Raw genomic sequence first — 16976 nt, 5'->3', positions numbered from 1 at the left:
CTTCACTTACGAAATTTCGCATCATCTTACTTTGACCAATTCAAGAGTTGTGCATGCTCTTAAACTTAACTTGGTATTACCCATTAATTTTTCGGAATGACCTACAAAATAAATCATTAAATAACATTAAATATAAATATAAATATATATAAGATATTATATAAAAATTTAGTTTTGGATGAATAACATACATGATGTAAGCAAATTGTGTTGGCTAAGCCATTTCATGGTTATGTTCTACATGGAATTTAGCAACTTTCCAATATTGATCCGTCCGTCCAATTTGAATCTAATAAATGCTTCACATCCAACTCGGATGATCGGTCGTTGTTCACGTTTTCTATTTGGATGGTTATTCCACATATCCTCTTTATATCCCTCCTTACGTCACAACATTTTATTTGTAACTATGTGACCACCATTTCGACTTTTCACTGTCTGGTCAACTCGAACTCCAAAAGCTTTTTCCTTTGCATAGATATGATAAAATTCCACGCAATCATCTAAAGTCTTCTACTTCAGCATATGCATATTATTATCATCGTAATCTTTTAGTTCCTTCTCAATCTTATCTTCTCAAGATGAGTATACAATTGAATTCACTGTCAACGTAATTTGGAGGGTATCTTCAGATCGATATTGAAAAAATCTATTTTTTTGAAAAAATAAACAAAAACAACACTAACAAGATGGTAAATGACATTATAATTGCAATAATATAACATAGCACAAAGTAAGCATATCGTACTGATACCCTATGATAGAGTATCGATACGCATAATAAAATCAAAAACATTATACAATCATCGTACCGATCCACATAGGGTACCGGTACACAGGATCCAGGGTATCGGTATAGATATTGGGAAAGAAATTGGGAATTCGATATTGAATTTCAAAAATACGATTCTAACGTAGAAATTAGGGTTCAATTATTCTAATTGAAGTTTTAATTTAGTGAATATGGTACTTAATCTGATAATTAGGGTTTTTTAATTATACTAATTGAAAATTTAGGCTTGGGGTTATGGTTAGGGTTCATAAATTGATGAGTTAGGGAAAGATGATAAGATGGAGGCAGCAGCACGCCGGCATCCACTGCCACTGCCATTTGAGGCGCTGATAGTCGGGGAGACCCCACCCATCAATGATTGCTTGGTCGAAAGCACAAATACGAAACAAAATAAAATTAATAAAACTCGCCTTAATGAATTGGTTGCGCGAACGTAGGTGAACAACATGCACGTCGATAGAGATGAACGGAAAATACTCACTCGCCGACGAAAGACGATATCAGTGACAACGACGATAGGGGTGGCAGTGACGACGACAGTGGCTTACAAGATATTGAAATGAACTAGGGTTTATAAATTTCCCAAATTTATATTTGATCTAATTTGATTAAAATAAAATTATAAAAAATTAATTTTTTAGAAATAATTTATTTTAATTAAATTACATTTTAATTTTCAATTTAATTATAATTATACGTTTAATACTTTATAATTTAATGTTTTATAATTTAGTTTAATGGTGCTCATCATTTATCGTGCTCGTCCATGCTCGCCAAGCGTACTGACATCATCCTTTTATTTTACTTATTATTTCATTTGTATTTTTATTAAAATAATATATTTAATGTAATCAGAATAAGTGACAAATCCATATGTATTTTCGGAGTGGATACACACATATATTAACTATATAAAATTTTTGTACGAAATCAGTACAAATAAAATATTAAATAAGCAAAATAGTAAAATAAGTAATTATTTAAAAAATTATAAATTTTAATCTCCACCTTCACGTTTTAGTGGATCTAGCACTGATTGGAACAAATTAAGTGTAATAAAGAATATAAAAATAAAAAAGTCATAAAAAAACAAGAAAATCCGATTGAGACTACTGACGCAGATTGAATAATTTAAACTTTGGCTAACTTAACTATCAAGTAAAGAGACTCAACAAGTCAACGTAGAATTTGCAACTTCAACTTTTGCTTGGCGACCACGCAGAACAGCATCCGCTTCCTTTCCAAGAAAGTTCATCGGAGGAAAATGCACCATTTACCAACAACATGATTTCTTATATATATATATATATATATAAAAGACAGTAAGACTCCACCAGCATCTCGTAACCCCAACGACACAGCAAAAGCCATACAGAAAACAAGAAATATTTCCAGTCCTCGAAATTCATCTTCAACCTCAAGCTAAAACCCGGATTTCCATGGCTACCTTAACAAGCTTCCTGGCTTGCTTTTCTGGTACTAGTAAAGTAGACGATGATAGTCCACCAAAATCAAGCCAAGTTAAAGCTACAGACGAAGCTAAACCAAAGCAAAACGACACCAAGAAAAGGCCACCGATTCCGATGAGTTATTTCCCCATTGGAACCAGATTTAGTCTCTTGTGAATCCTTACAACTTGAAACGCTGCATGGTTTAATGGATCTTGTTTCGTTGGGGGAATTGATGTCCATGTTGAGTTATTGTGTGATTCTTTCATTTAGGAGGAGGAAAGGAATTGAAAGTTTGGAATTTAGCACAGGGTAGCTTCTATGTGAATAGTTATATATGTATATAATATATTTGTATTATAACATATTAGAGTTATTTTTGTATTTTTTTAATATTTTTCATCACAATTCTCCATCGGTTTACATGTAAACTCTAATTTTTATATTATAATATATTTTTATATTTTTTATATAATTAGATATCTAAATTTATGTAATGCAATATACTCTAATTCGATGCGGGCTTGGTTCCCAATGTTTTGAGTTGAACCTAATCCATAAACAGTTTTGTTTACAGAATTTGTATATTATAGGTAATTTTTTTCAAATTTCAAGATGAATAAAATATAGTATAGATCGGTCACTTCTTAGTTCTTATAGAATCATATTAGTTCTATAGCTTCGAACTCTGTTGCTGTGGGTTTAAGTTGATAACCGGTCATTGTTCGAAGGTTGTGACGGAAGAATTTGCCGTGATTTATTGGGGCTTCGGTGAGCTCGTAACGAGCCTGAATCGGAATAATAGCACGGTGCCTCCACCGGTGATTCTTTCTTCCAGCAGCATTGCATTTTCTAAGCGACTAGAAAATACTCGATCAAAGTATGTGCTACAGCCCAGGATTATAGGCAACCAGGCCACTCACGCGAACTCCCAGGGCTTATGTCCCTTTTAGGTGGATGCGACGAGCCGAGATCTTCGAGCAAGCACTTCGAAGCGGCACAGAATCTATTGTGCAAGTCCGGGAAGGTGAGTTCTTTTAATTATTTAACAATAAACATTTATATCTTTTACATAAACAGAGTTCGAATTCAGAATCTCAAAAAATAATCATAAATTCTTCAATTAATAAAATCAATTGATTCGTAGATTCTTATTAAATTTTAAATTCATAGAATTAAATCTGCTGAATCGTTACTGTAAATTTTGGAAGGTTATGTGTCCATTTCCAGGTTGTCATCATTAACTTACCTTTTTCATTTTTTTATTTAGTCATCTATGTTCGATTTATTAATATATAAAGTTGAATTAAACATCGTACTATTATCTAATTCCAATGTAACTTGTTGCCAACGTTCTTATTCCCAACTACCTCTTTTTTCCTAGTATACTCAAGTTCTTTGAATTGCTTACCTGTACGTTACTTTGATTTTTTTTTTCCACTTCAACCCCGCCCTTAAAACCCCAGTTGAAAACAAGAAAAAAGTTTGGGTTTTTATTTCTTATTTTCTTTGTTTGAGTATTTTTGTGTTATTTGGGGTCCATTGATTCTTTAACCTGCATTCTCCTTTAACGGTGTCTTACAGTGTTTTTCATTTCTTCATTGAAAGATTGAAGCTTTGTCCCTTCTGTTCTTTTCATAGAACATTAACATTGACCGTGGTTCAGCTTCAATTTCGCTTTCTTTTTCAATGGCGTTGAGGTGTGTTCCAATTGTTTTTTGCCCTCACAAGCCTCTTCATTGGGTATCAGATTTGGGGTCTAGCAGAGGTAGGATTGTGTTGGATTTGAGGTTTTCCAAATTGAAATGCCTTGCTTTGGGTGCTGAAGATGACAAGCCTGGGGCCAAGAAAACTCTCACTTGGAAGATTAATGAAGATGGGACCACAGTCTCCAGGGCGTTTCACAAGGGCTTGCGTCTTCTTCCTAGTAAGCTAACTCGGTTTTAGTGCTTTGAACTGATATTTGGTTTTAATCCCTTTTAAAATTGTCTTCCTGCAGTTTTATTGAGTGAGATTGTAGAGATGCTTTGTTGTGTTAATTAGCATTAATCAAAGTTCAAGTGACTTGGAAATCTATTTTAATTGAGGTTGAAAAGAATCCTGATATATGTTGAGGGCAATGTAGATTACTCCTCTTTGCTGTTGTGATGTTTATAGCTATATCAATGGTTCTACTTTGAATGAGTTCGATCCTTAGAGGCAGCTGCTTTCAATGAATTTGAATGAGTGGTAAATGGAACATTCATCAGGAAGGATGATGCTTCATTTAATATATAGAATGCCATTTATGAGGTCAATTGTATTCGGTGTGGGTTGTTTGAATGTGCTTCGAGGATATATAACCATTGAAAAGATAGAAGATGGTTGCTATTTTCTCCTGCATGGAACCAGTGCTCTGGACAATTAGATCCCATAGAAATCCAAAATGAAATCCGTTGCATGGCAGTTAACATTTACTTTGTCGTTGGCGATCGATGCTGATCTTTAATTATGTTCTTTTCAAGCTGAATCAGGCATCTCTTGCTTTTACGAGCTACTCAGGTTACACGTGTAGGCATGAGTAGGAGAAATGTTCTTTTTTGGAACTTTTCGAGTATCATGCATAATGGGAAGCTACTCACGTGGACAAACTTGAGGTGTTCTAGACGTGTTGATACGGAATGTAACCATTAAACGATTTAGGTAGGTCGATATCGGTTGATACTATGGATTTTAATTAGGTTGGATTGTCTACTGGTATGATCTAGTGATTTTCTTAAGTTGTAAATATGTGGTTTAGATGTCCAAAAGGTGCTAGAGGAAATACATTGATTGTTAGCTAGCACTATAAATTTATTTCCAGTTTTCTTGTATTATTCTTTTTTAAGGTGTTGTGTTTATCTTTTAATGACTCGGACAGTTACATGGTTTTTCTCGATGCAATTTCTAAGATTGAATATATAACTGCTCTGTAGAACCGCTGTCCATAACCAATCTATCTCCATTTCCTGCTAATGGTTCAAATGTGAGGATTGCTTATCAGGTCTGAAATCTATTTATTCTTTTACTGAACTCCATTGTGTTTCTTGCTATGCTTATACGGTTATACCAGTCGTTACATATTGTAGGGAAACCCGGGTGCATATTGTGAGTAGGGATGGCAACGGGCCGGGTTCGGGCTGGGTATTGGGCCCCCATCCCGTCCCCGTTTAAAAAACCCGTACCCGTCCTCGCTTAGAAAACCGCAGGGATTTAAACGGTTATTTAAACGGGTATCGGGCCGGGTATATATATTTAAATTAAATATATAAATATTATATATATTTTTTAATTTAAATTAAATTTATTAATATTATATATATATAATAATTATTTTTAATATTTATCGGGGCGGGTATTACTAAACCCGTCCCCGTTTAACATAAACGGTTTTTCTCCGTCCCCGTTTAACATAAATGGTTTTCCCCGTCTCCGTTTAATTCGGTTTTCCCGTCAGGTTCGGGTTTTTTTGCCATCCCTAATTGTGAGGGTGCTGCTCTTAAAGCATACCCCAATTGTGAGATAGTGCCATGCGACCAATTTGAATCAGCCTTCAATGTCCGGATGATAAGTACTTTATTGGTATTTTTTTACTGCATGAACTATACTAAAACATGTCCGTTACATTGTTGCATTCTTTTAACGGGTAGTTGAACTTTGGTTGGTGGATAAAGCAATTCTCCCCATTGAGAATTCTGTCGGTGGTAGCATACACCGTAATTATGACTTACTCCTCCGGCATAGGCTACACATCGTAAGGGAGGTACAGTTGGTTGTTAATCACTGCCTCTTGGCATTGCCTGGTGTCACGATGCAGGAAGTCAAGCGTGTTTTCAGTCATGACCAGGTTGATCATGTTCATATCACGATATCATTTTATTTTCTTGTTTGTTCTGGAAGTCGCCAAATCTTAGCATGTAAAATATATTATCGCTTAGGAATGTGCTTTATCGAATATGCAAACTTCATGCTGAGGTTGGTCATTTAGATTCTTGAAGTTTTAGTTTTGCTATCAATATCCTCATTTTCAGGCACTTGCTCAATGTGAGATGACCCTTACCAACTTAGGCATTATTAGAGTTAGTGCTGATGATTCTGCTGGTGCTGCTCAGGTACTTTCGAGATCATCTTGTGCTAATTCAATTTCCTCGAGTCGTGTCTTGTTCATTTCTTGTTATTTTATTGTTCTTGATGTTCTACGTACTATGATACTGGAGCAGATGGTTGCTTTGAGTGGCAAAAGGGATATAGGCGCAATAGCAAGTGCTAGAGCAGCTGCATTATATGGGCTTGACATTCTTGCAGATAAAATCCAGGTAAAAGATCTTCAGTATTCTTATCCCTCTTTAATGCCACATCGATTCCTCGAAGAAGTTGAATGCTGGCTAGACACATTTCTTTCTTTTGTTGATTTACTTCCTCTCGTACATCAGGACGAGGATGATAACATTACCAGGTATTTGGTACTTGCAAGAAAACCCATAATTCCCAGAACGGACAGGGTTTATAAGGTATACCTCCTTGAACTCGGTCATTTATTCAATTAATGTATCTCTTTCGTTGATAATCTTTCGACTTTCCAGACCAGTGTAGTTTTTACTCTAGAAGAAGGTCCAGGCATGCTATTAAAAGCCTTGGCGGTGTTCTCTCTAAGGGATATTAATCTGACAAAGGTAACTTTAGCAGAGTGTTCATCTTTGTCTTATCATTATCAGAGACGATTCTGATTGTTGTCTTGCCTCTTGGAGCAATTTTCAGATGGAGAGTCGACTACAAAAAGGTCGTCCTCTAAGGGTCGTCGACGATTCTAACAGAGGGAGTGCCATGTAAGTGTTGTATACTCGTATTCAGATAAAGAAAGCAAAGCACATTTTTCTTGACAGAGATTATCATAACAAGTAATTAAATTAATGCTATTAATCCGGTTGATGCGTGGTATCAGGTACTTTGACTATCTTTTCTACATCGACTTTGAAGCTTCTATGGCTGAACTGCGTGCCCAAAATGCATTGGAACATTTACAGGTCAGTCGTTTCGCAGTCTTTTATTACGTCTCTCTTAACTAGCATGATTTGCATAGCTCCGTTCCTTTCCCTTGATTCACGCAGAGTGAATCTGAAGATGAATTGTGTGCTCTTTGGCAGGAATATGTCGGATTTCTCCGAGTCCTCAATTTCTATCCGATGGATATAATTCTATAGATGGATATCTCCAAAACTCAGTAGGTTTTGTCATCATATACCTCATTTTTCTTTCAAACCTGCAACGATGGTGACGGTTCAACCCACAGGCTATGCATTTACATGTAAAGTTGGATGGAAAGTTGGCCGGAAATCGTCGGAAGGTTGACTTATTATCGAAAGTTTCTTCGACATGAACTATTTTTCTTTCTTTCATTTCATTTTTAGCTCTTTTGTCCTCATAGGTTTTCGTCACCCTCCTAAAGGAAGTGGTGTGCAACGTTGTGAAATTTTAAACATGAGAGACAATGCAAAGTCACAGTGATATCAATGTATCTCCTCTTAACCTTTGAAACTCAACTTTGGTTGCTAGATTTCTTACAATTATTATTTTTACTATTATTCCCAATCATCCAACAAAAAAAGGGATTTTTATCGTATCTGACGAGAAGTGGAGATGCCCGAGATGGATTCACCACGATTTAGATATCTATTGGTATCAGGGATAACAACGGGCCAGTCGAGTAGGGTTTTCTTTTGATTCGAAATTGAGTTTGATATGCTTTTGATAAAACTTGATTCTCGAATCTAAACAAAATATAATGACTTTAATTTGATTAAAAATTTAGTTAAAAATTCGATTTAATAAAATAAATATTTAACTTTTCACATTTTATCTAAATCAAAATTAATTAAATAAAATTTAATGCAACATCATGCTACCATTTTTTTTTATCAAAATTTGATTAACAATGTATAAATATAAAATAATAATTTTATTATTATTTTGGATCAAATTCTCACTAACTCTGCATTTCAAGGCTTTTTTTTCCGTAATCAATTTACCACCAGTAGTATGTACGGGTAAAATAGAACAGATTTAGCTTATCCAAAAAGATATGAACATGAGGGAAAGCACCTCGGAAGAAAGAATCCCATGTGGATAAGCAACAATATTGATTAGTTATTTATATTTGTTACTACCCACAAAATCAATTGCCAAGCTTTGTAACGGAAGCTTGTGATTCGAGGAGGGGCATTGAGATGATGGAACTGTTGAAAATACATGCCATCGAAAGTATCAAGCAAGTTGGCATGAATAGTCAAACAATATTAATGCACCGAAAGTTTGTTTGGTTTTTAGTTGAATTTGGACAATGGTAAAATCTCAATTTTAGTCATTGTAATTTAGGATATTTACAAATTAGTCCTTAAGCTTCAACTATAAATACCCTAGCTCATTTAGCTTCAAAACCATCCCAAAACATTCTAGTTTTCTTCCAATACTAGAGAGAATTTTGAGAGTTTCTTGAGAGTTGTTTTCTCATTTTTATCAAGAGAGAATTATCATTGTTTTCTCCTTGGTAGATCGAGAGAAGTTGTAATTCATATTTTCTCATAGTGAAATTCTTCTACCGTTGCCCGTGGTTTTTATCCTATATTATTTAGGGGTTTTCCACGTAAATTTTGTGTCTCTTTTATCTTCATTTTTATTTTCTCAAATTATCAGTTGCGATTTTTGCTCTATCCGATAGCCTTTTTTGCAATAATTGGTATCAGAGTCAGATTTGAGTGTGTAATATCTGTTTATTGTCTTTGTGGTTACTACCAAAAGGTGGATCCTCCAACATAAGAAAGTAAGAAGGTATTACTCATTCGTTGAAGGTTCTAGAGAACTATTCACAATAGTGAAATAGTGGGAGCTATCCATAATAGAAGCTATGACAACGAAATTTGATATTGAAAAATTCAATGGGAGAAATTTCTCACTGTGGAAATTGAAGATGAAGGTCATCCTGAGGAAAGACGGTTGTCTAGCAGCTATCAGTGAAAGGCCGGTAGATTTCACAGATGATAACAAATGGATCAAGATGGATGGGAATGCTATGACAAACTTTCATCTAGCATTAACAGATGAAGTATTGTCAAGCATCGAGGAGAAGAAGACAACTAAGGATGTAACATCCCAAATCAGGGTCAGTGACTAAATTGCAAATTTTGAAAACTATATGCTCGGTTTCGAAACAAGTTAAAAGTTCAAGGATTTAAATAGAAAAATTTTAGTGTTAGATTAAATGGTAATTTTTGGAAAGTTTGAAGGGTATAATGGTAATTCCATAAGAAAGATTTTTATTTCTCCTTTATATAGGAGGTGGCACATGGAAATGGATGAAAAATAGAAAAGTCTGGAGACTTTGGTTCAACCTTCTTATTCTTCTCTTCCCGTAAGCTCCATGGCAAAGGTAAGTTTAATTTCAACTGGTTAATTCTTGAGTTTTAAACTTAATTTGATTCTTGGGTTCTTCTCTTCCCGTAAGCTCCATGGCAAAGGTAAGTTAATTTCAACTGGTTAATTCTTGAGTTTTAAATTAATTTTGATTCTTGGGGTGATAAGAAAGATTATTTAGAGATTAAAGCATGTTGAAACTGCAAAATGAATGAGTTATGAAGGATTAAATGTGAAGAGTTTTTAAGTGAATTTTTGAAATAGAAGGAGTTATTATATTGTGAAGTTGAATTTGACTTGTCAATGGTTAAATTAGAGATTTGGAGTGATAGAATTGGATTAGAACATATAGAAAATTTGGTATGATCTTGAATGCTATGTGGAGGAGTGAATTTTTAAGTTAAAGAGGTACTGAATGAAAATTAATTAGTTTAGTATGTATGAAAGTTAGGAATATAAAGGTAGTGAATATGAAGTGTTGAGCTGAAAATGAAGTGATTTTCGAGCTCAACATGTGATTCTGGGCTAGGGGAATTGGTACCAATTCAAGGGGAACCGATACCCCTCAAACGAACCAGAATTTACAGAATGTCATGGGGAACCGATACCCCCACAGGAGGGAACCGATTCCCCCCTAATGAAGAAAAGAATATTGGCCCCCCTAATGAAGAAAAGAATATTGGTTTATTAAGTTCGTTTAAGTGTTAGTATCGAATTACAAGATGTAGGTATCTAATAATTGTCTTGAAAATGTATAATTATGTAGATTCAGAGCCTGAACGAGTTCCAGAATCATTGTCAAGTAAGATTGATAAAAGGGAAAGTTAAGAGATTTGTATTGACTAGTGAGGCCAGGTGAGTGTATACTAGTAACATGTAGTGTTTAATGGAAATAAGACTTGCGATGAGTCAATTTCCTAGAATGTGAAGTCATGAACATGATTATGTGTTTTATGATATATGTGATTATATGTATTACATTAATTGTATGTATGCATGACTAAAGATATTGATATGCTTTATATTTATTATATGATTTGTGTAAAACACTATTATGTAATAATAGAATAACATGAAATAAGTTGTATGATAAAGACATAAGGACTGAAATGAATATGTGAAATAAGTTACAAGTTAATGAATCATGACATATATATATATATATATATATATATATATATGAATATAAGATAACCAAGTATAAGTCATATTATATGGTATAAGTGATTACATGAGAAAGTTTAAGAGACTCTACGATAGTATAAATTTGAGGGCATAAACATAAGTAATGATACATAAGTTTTATGGGAAGATTTATATACTTAAAGAAACTACAATTTATGAATTATAAAGTGAAGAATTACAAAACTTTATGAAAGAGTTTAGGTAACTCATTATATGATACAATTAGAGCATTGCTATGCAAATTATATTAAAGAGTATATATGAGTATATGAGTAAGTTTATAGGTTATTGATAGGACATAAGTTATAAATGTATGATAATATGAAAAAGTGAACTAAGTTTAATGATGTTGAACCGTATGAGTAGAAGTTATGTGATGATAAGTCCATGATTACATGATTACAAGATATGATACTTGACATGAGATATGAAAGAGAAAGTGTATGTCATATGAAATATTATATGATTATGTGATTATATGGAAAAGAATACATTATATGTGATAAGCTTTGTGATATGTGATCATATGAAAATGTTCTACGCGTAAGTGAATCATGTGTCTATATGTATATGTGATATGTGATTTATATGACAATGAGCTATGTGAAAGAACTATGAGACTATGTGTACATGTGAATGTATGTTAACATAAATATTAATGCCCATGTTATGTGTCTTGAGAGCTTGGGGTTATAGTTGATGCCAAGATTCGAGGGTCTACGCGGTCCTTCGGGATATATATATTCTTGGAACATGTGTGAAGTCTTGTGAGACATACTTGATCCCTAGTATATGTATATGATTCTTAAGGAATGATATGTGGTCTTTATGGACATTTTTATATGGCACTATGGTGCAATTCTACGCGGTACTCCGGTGCAATTCTACATGGCACTTCGGTGCAATTATACGAGCTGTGGTGACAGCATTAGTGTACAACCTCTATAGACTCACATATATGGTCTCACATGTGTACATGGGCTAATAAAGGAAATAATATAAAGAACCTTGCATGATAGTATGTGATTGGTTTGTAATTTTTATGGTGTGAAGTGATTATATGTGATATGATGATGTGTATATAGCTTGGTTAAGAGGAATTGATGCAAGATATGACAAAAAGATAAAGAATGAAAATAAGACTATAAAGAGATAATAATAAATACCTTACATATGATTTACATGTTTTGTGCTATGAAACCTGTTATAGAATATGTGAATGATGTGTGTGTACAAGTAGATAGTGGTTGTATGACAGAATGTATGATTTTGTATGATATAATAAGTATAGATTATGAATGCATTAGTAGTGGTCATATGTTTTTTATGCCTCACTAAGTCATCGACTTAGCGTGTGAGTGTTTCACACGTAGGTTCCGGAAAGCTAGAAGAAAAGTGAAGAGGAGCAAGACTGGTCAGTTACTTCTTACCGAAGATCAGATCAAAAAAGATGTTTTGAATTAGATGTATTATGTATATTGAATATAGTTGGCATGTACTAATTGATTGAGTTAAACAAACCGCTGTGACTTTAATGAAAGTTTTAAATTTTCTCGAGTTTTGTCATGAGTCAAAGTTTGAAAAGTCAATGTGACACCTCGAACTCATATCCGGGTCGGGTACGGGTTGGGGTGTTACAAAGGAGATATGGGATCATCTCACCAAACTGTACGAGGCCACATCGTTGCACAATAAAATTTTCCTTAAGAGGAAATTATACACTCTCCGGATGTCGGAATCTACTTCAGTGATGGAGCACTTAAACACGCCGAACACTTTATTTTCTCAGCTTACATCCCTAAGATGTACAATAGGAGAACAAGAATGTGTTGGACTTCTACTTTAAAGTCTACCTGATTCATATGATCAACTTATCATCAACTTGACAAACAGTAATGTTACTAGTCTAGTCTTCGATGACGTTACAACTGTTGTTCTACAAGAAGAAAATCGGTGCAAGAACAAGGAAGACAGATAAGTAAATCTGCAACAAGCAGAAGCGTTAACAACAATGAGAGGGAGATCAACAAAACGTGACCAAAGTAGCAGTCACAAATATGGTAGATCAAAGTCGAGAACCAAAAAGAATTTAAAGTGCTACAACTGTGGAAAGAAGGGTCACTTGAAAAAGGATTGTTGGAGTCTAAATAAAAACTCCAATCCACAAGGTAATACCAAAAACACTTCAGATGATGGAGATGCTCTATGCAGATATATGGCTCATTGATTCGGGAGCAACATATCACATGACCTCAAGAAGAGAATGGTTCCATCATTATGAACCTGTCTCAGGAGGATCTGTGTATAGTTGCAATGATCATGCCTTAAAGATTGTTGGCGTGGGAACCATCAAATTGAAGATTGTATGATGGAACAATTAAAGTTATTCGAGATGTACGACATGTGAAAGGCCTGAAGAAAAATTTATTATCATACGGATTGTTGGATAATAATGCAAGCAAGATTAAAACACATAAATGAATCATAAAGGTGTTCCGTGGAGCGTTTGTGGTGCTAAAAGGCGAAAAGATAGCAGTAAACTTGTACATGTTGAAGGGAGAGACTTTACTAGAAGCAGAAGCCTCTGTTTCCTCATGTAGTTCAGATTCTGCAATGCTATGGCATCAGAAACTTGGACACATGTCAGAACAAGGAATGAAAATCCTTGTGGAGAAAAAGCTACTTCCGGGCTTAACAAAAGTATCACTTACTTCGTGTGAGCATTGCATAACAAGTAAGTAGCACCGGTTGAAATTCAACACATCAAATTCTAGAGGCAAAAGTGTTATAGAATTGGTTCACTCTGACGTATGGCAAGCACCAGTTACATCCCTAGGTGGAGCAAAGTACTTTGTCTCATTTATTGATGACTACTCCAGGAGATGTTGGGTGTAAACTATTAAGAAGAAGTCAGATGTGTTTTCAATTTTCAAAAACTTCAAAGCGCGGGTGGAACTTGATTCTGGAAATAAGATCAAGTGTTTCAGAACAGATAATGGAGGAGAATACACAAGCGAAGAATTTGATGACTTTTGCAGGAAAGAAGGCATCAAAAAATAGTTCACAGTGGCGAACACTCCTCAACAAAATAGAGTGACAGAGCGGATGAACAGAACCTTGTTAGAAAGAACAAGAGCAATGTTGAGGGATGCAGGCCTAGAAAAAATATTATGGGTAGAAGCAGTCAATATCGCCTGTTATTTGGTGAATCGAGCTCCATCAACTGCAATAGAGCTAAAGACACCAATGGAGGTGTGGACTGGTAAACCAGCTGATTATTCAAACCTCCATGTATTTAGAAGTATTGTGTATGTGATGTACAACTCCCAAGAAATTTCAAAGCTATTTCCAAAATCCAGGAAATGCAAATTCTTGGGATATGCTGATGGTGTAAAGGGGTATCGCTTATGGGATCTCACTGCCCGTAAAGTGATCATTAGCAGGGATGTTATCTTTGTAGAAGATAAGCTATAAAGAAAAAAAGAAAATGGTAGCGCTGAAAAGTCAGAGACTATACAGATACATATGGAAAAGGATGTTGAACAAAGAGATTCTTCTAAAGAAGAACCAACATATGATGAACAAGAACCAAAGAGTTCTGAAGCTCCAACAACTCGTCAATCAGATCGTGTGAGAAGACGTCCCAATTGGCACTCAGATTATGTTATAGAAGGAAATGTTGCATACTGTCTTTTAACAGAGGACGGTGAACCATCAACATACCATGAGGCAATAAACAACTCAGATGCTTCACTGTGGATGATGGAGATGCAAGAAGAAATTGAAGCCCTTTTTAAAAATAATACATGGGACCTTGTGTCACTACCACAAGGAAGGAAGCCAATTGGTAACAAATGGGTCTTCAAAAACAAGCGAAATGGTGACGATCAAGTTGAGAGGTATCGTGCAAGACTGATGATCAAATGATATGCTCAAAAAGAAGGTATTGATTTCAATGAAATATTTTATCCTGTGGTTTGACTAACAATAGTTCGAGTAGTTTTGGCAATGTGTGCTACATTGAATTTACATCTAGAGCAGCTAGATGTTAAAACAACTTTTCTTCATGGAAATCTTGAAGAAGAGATTTACATGCTTCATCCTGAAGGTTTTGAAGAAAAAGAAAAGAAGAACTTAGTTTGCAGGTTGAACAAATCTCTGTACGGTCTAAAGCAGACGAGGTGTTGGTATAAGAGATTTGTTCCTTCATTATGTGCCTTGGATACAACAGACTTAATCAGACCCTTGTGCTTATTTCAGAGGTCTGGCGATAACGATTTTGTTATATTGTTGTTGTATGTGGATGACATGTTGGTTGCAGAACCCAATAAAGATCATATTAAAGAATTGAAGGCACAACTGGCTAGGAAATTTGAAATGAAGGACTTGGGATCAGAAAACAAGATTCTAGGGATGCAAATTCACCGAGACAGAAGCAATAGGAAGATTTGGCTTTCACAAAAGAATTACTAGAAAAAGATCTTGTCACGATTCAACATGCATGATTGTAAGCCAATTTTTACCCCTCTTCCTATTAACTTCAAATTATCCTCCAGTATGAGTCCTAGCAGTGAAGAAGAGAGGATGAAGATGTCTCGAGTACCGTATGCATCAGCAGTGGGAAGTTTAATGTTTGCTATGATATGCACAAGACCAAACATTGCACAAGCAGTGGGAGTGGTTAGTCAGTACATGGAAAATCCAAGCAAAGAGCATTGGAATACAGTAAAGAGGATCCTGAGATACATCAAAGGGACCTCAAATATTGCATTATGTTACGGATGATTAAACTTATTTATCAATGGGTATGTTGATTATGAATATGCAGTGGATTTGGATAAAAGCAAATCTACTACAGGATATGTGTTTAAAGTTGCTGGTGGAGCTGTAAGCTGAGTTTCAAAATTACAGTCAGTTGTGGCTACATCCACAACAGAAGCAGAATATGTAGCAGCTACACAAGCCAGTAAAGAAGCAATTTGGTTGAAGATGCTATTGGAGGAGCTTGGGCACAATCAATAGTATGTATATCTATTTTGTGACAGTCAAAGCACCTTGCATCTAGCAAGGAATCCAGCATTTCATTCAAGGACAAAGCACATACGTGTTCATTACCATTTCATTCTTGAAAAAGTGGAAGAAGGGACGATAGATATGCAGAAGATCCATACCAAAGATAACATAGCATATTTCATGACGAAGGCAATCAATGCTGATAAATTTACCTGGTGTCGATCCTTCTGTGTCCTGACAGAAACGTAAGCAACATGAAGGTACAAGGTAGAAAAAATGGTGTGAAGATATGATTGTTCCAATCAAATCTTCAAGTGAGAGATTGTTGAAAATACATGCCACCGAAAGTGCCAAGCAAGTTGGCATGAATAGTCAAACAATATTAATGCACCGAAAGTTTGTTTGGTTTTTAGTTGAATTTGGACAATGGTAAAATCTCAATTTTAGTCATTGTAATTTAGAGTATTTACAAATTAGTCCTTAAGCTTCAACTATAAATACCCTAGCTCATTTAGCTTCAAAACCATCTCAAATCATTCTAGCTTTCTTCCAATACTAGAGAGAATTTTGAGAGTTTCTTGAGATTTGTTTTCTCATTTTTATCAATAGAGAATTATCATTGTTTTCTCCTTGAGAGATCGAGAGAAGTTGTCATTCCTATTTTCTCATAGTGAAATTCTTCTACCGTTGCCCGAGGTTTTTTACCCTATATTATTTAGGGGTTTTCCACGTAAATTTTATCTCTTTTATCTTCATTTTTATTTTCTCAAATTATCAGTTGCGATTTTTGTTCTATCCGATAGCCGTCTTTCGTAACAGGAACATGAGTTTGACTCCTTGAGTCGGATCTTATGTGGATTGTGTCGCAAACATAACGTCCCCGTTCTGTCGCTGTATCGCGGTACTTTGAATGGGACAATTCCCAAAGATATTATATCATTCACTTGGTTCTAATATCCGCACGCTTAAACTTCACTTGATTGTAGGAGAAGGTTGTTTACACCACGATTACTCCACGAGCTAGTTCAGGACTGAACTGACGTTAACTGAATCATCATCTTTTCTTTTTGCCAACTCTTTTTAATGTTTGGTCTGTAGAGGACCGAATATGA

General features: G+C 35.0%; 1 protein-coding gene across 1 annotated transcript; it reads left to right on the top strand.

Annotated features, from left to right (window-relative positions):
* The first annotated feature begins 3666 nt into the window (after positions 1-3666).
* LOC120217354 (arogenate dehydratase/prephenate dehydratase 1, chloroplastic-like) lies at positions 3667-7499 on the top strand. The gene is made up of 10 exons (XM_039214493.1): positions 3667-4187; positions 4399-4409; positions 5910-6106; positions 6291-6371; positions 6480-6575; positions 6693-6770; positions 6843-6932; positions 7018-7085; positions 7202-7283; positions 7404-7499. Exons 1-10 carry the CDS (start codon positions 3931-3933, stop codon positions 7458-7460), a joined length of 1017 nt encoding a protein of 338 aa, XP_039070424.1. The 5' UTR covers positions 3667-3930; the 3' UTR covers positions 7461-7499.
* Positions 7500-16976: the final 9477 nt, after the last annotated feature.

Source organism: Hibiscus syriacus, unplaced genomic scaffold, assembly GCF_006381635.1.
Source record: "Hibiscus syriacus cultivar Baekdansim isolate YM2019G1 unplaced genomic scaffold, ASM638163v2 tig00110187_pilon, whole genome shotgun sequence".
NCBI classification, from domain to species: Eukaryota; Viridiplantae; Streptophyta; class Magnoliopsida; order Malvales; family Malvaceae; genus Hibiscus; species Hibiscus syriacus.
Note: the sequence above shows the minus strand (reverse complement) of the source record. Positions and strands in the feature narration are given on the sequence as shown.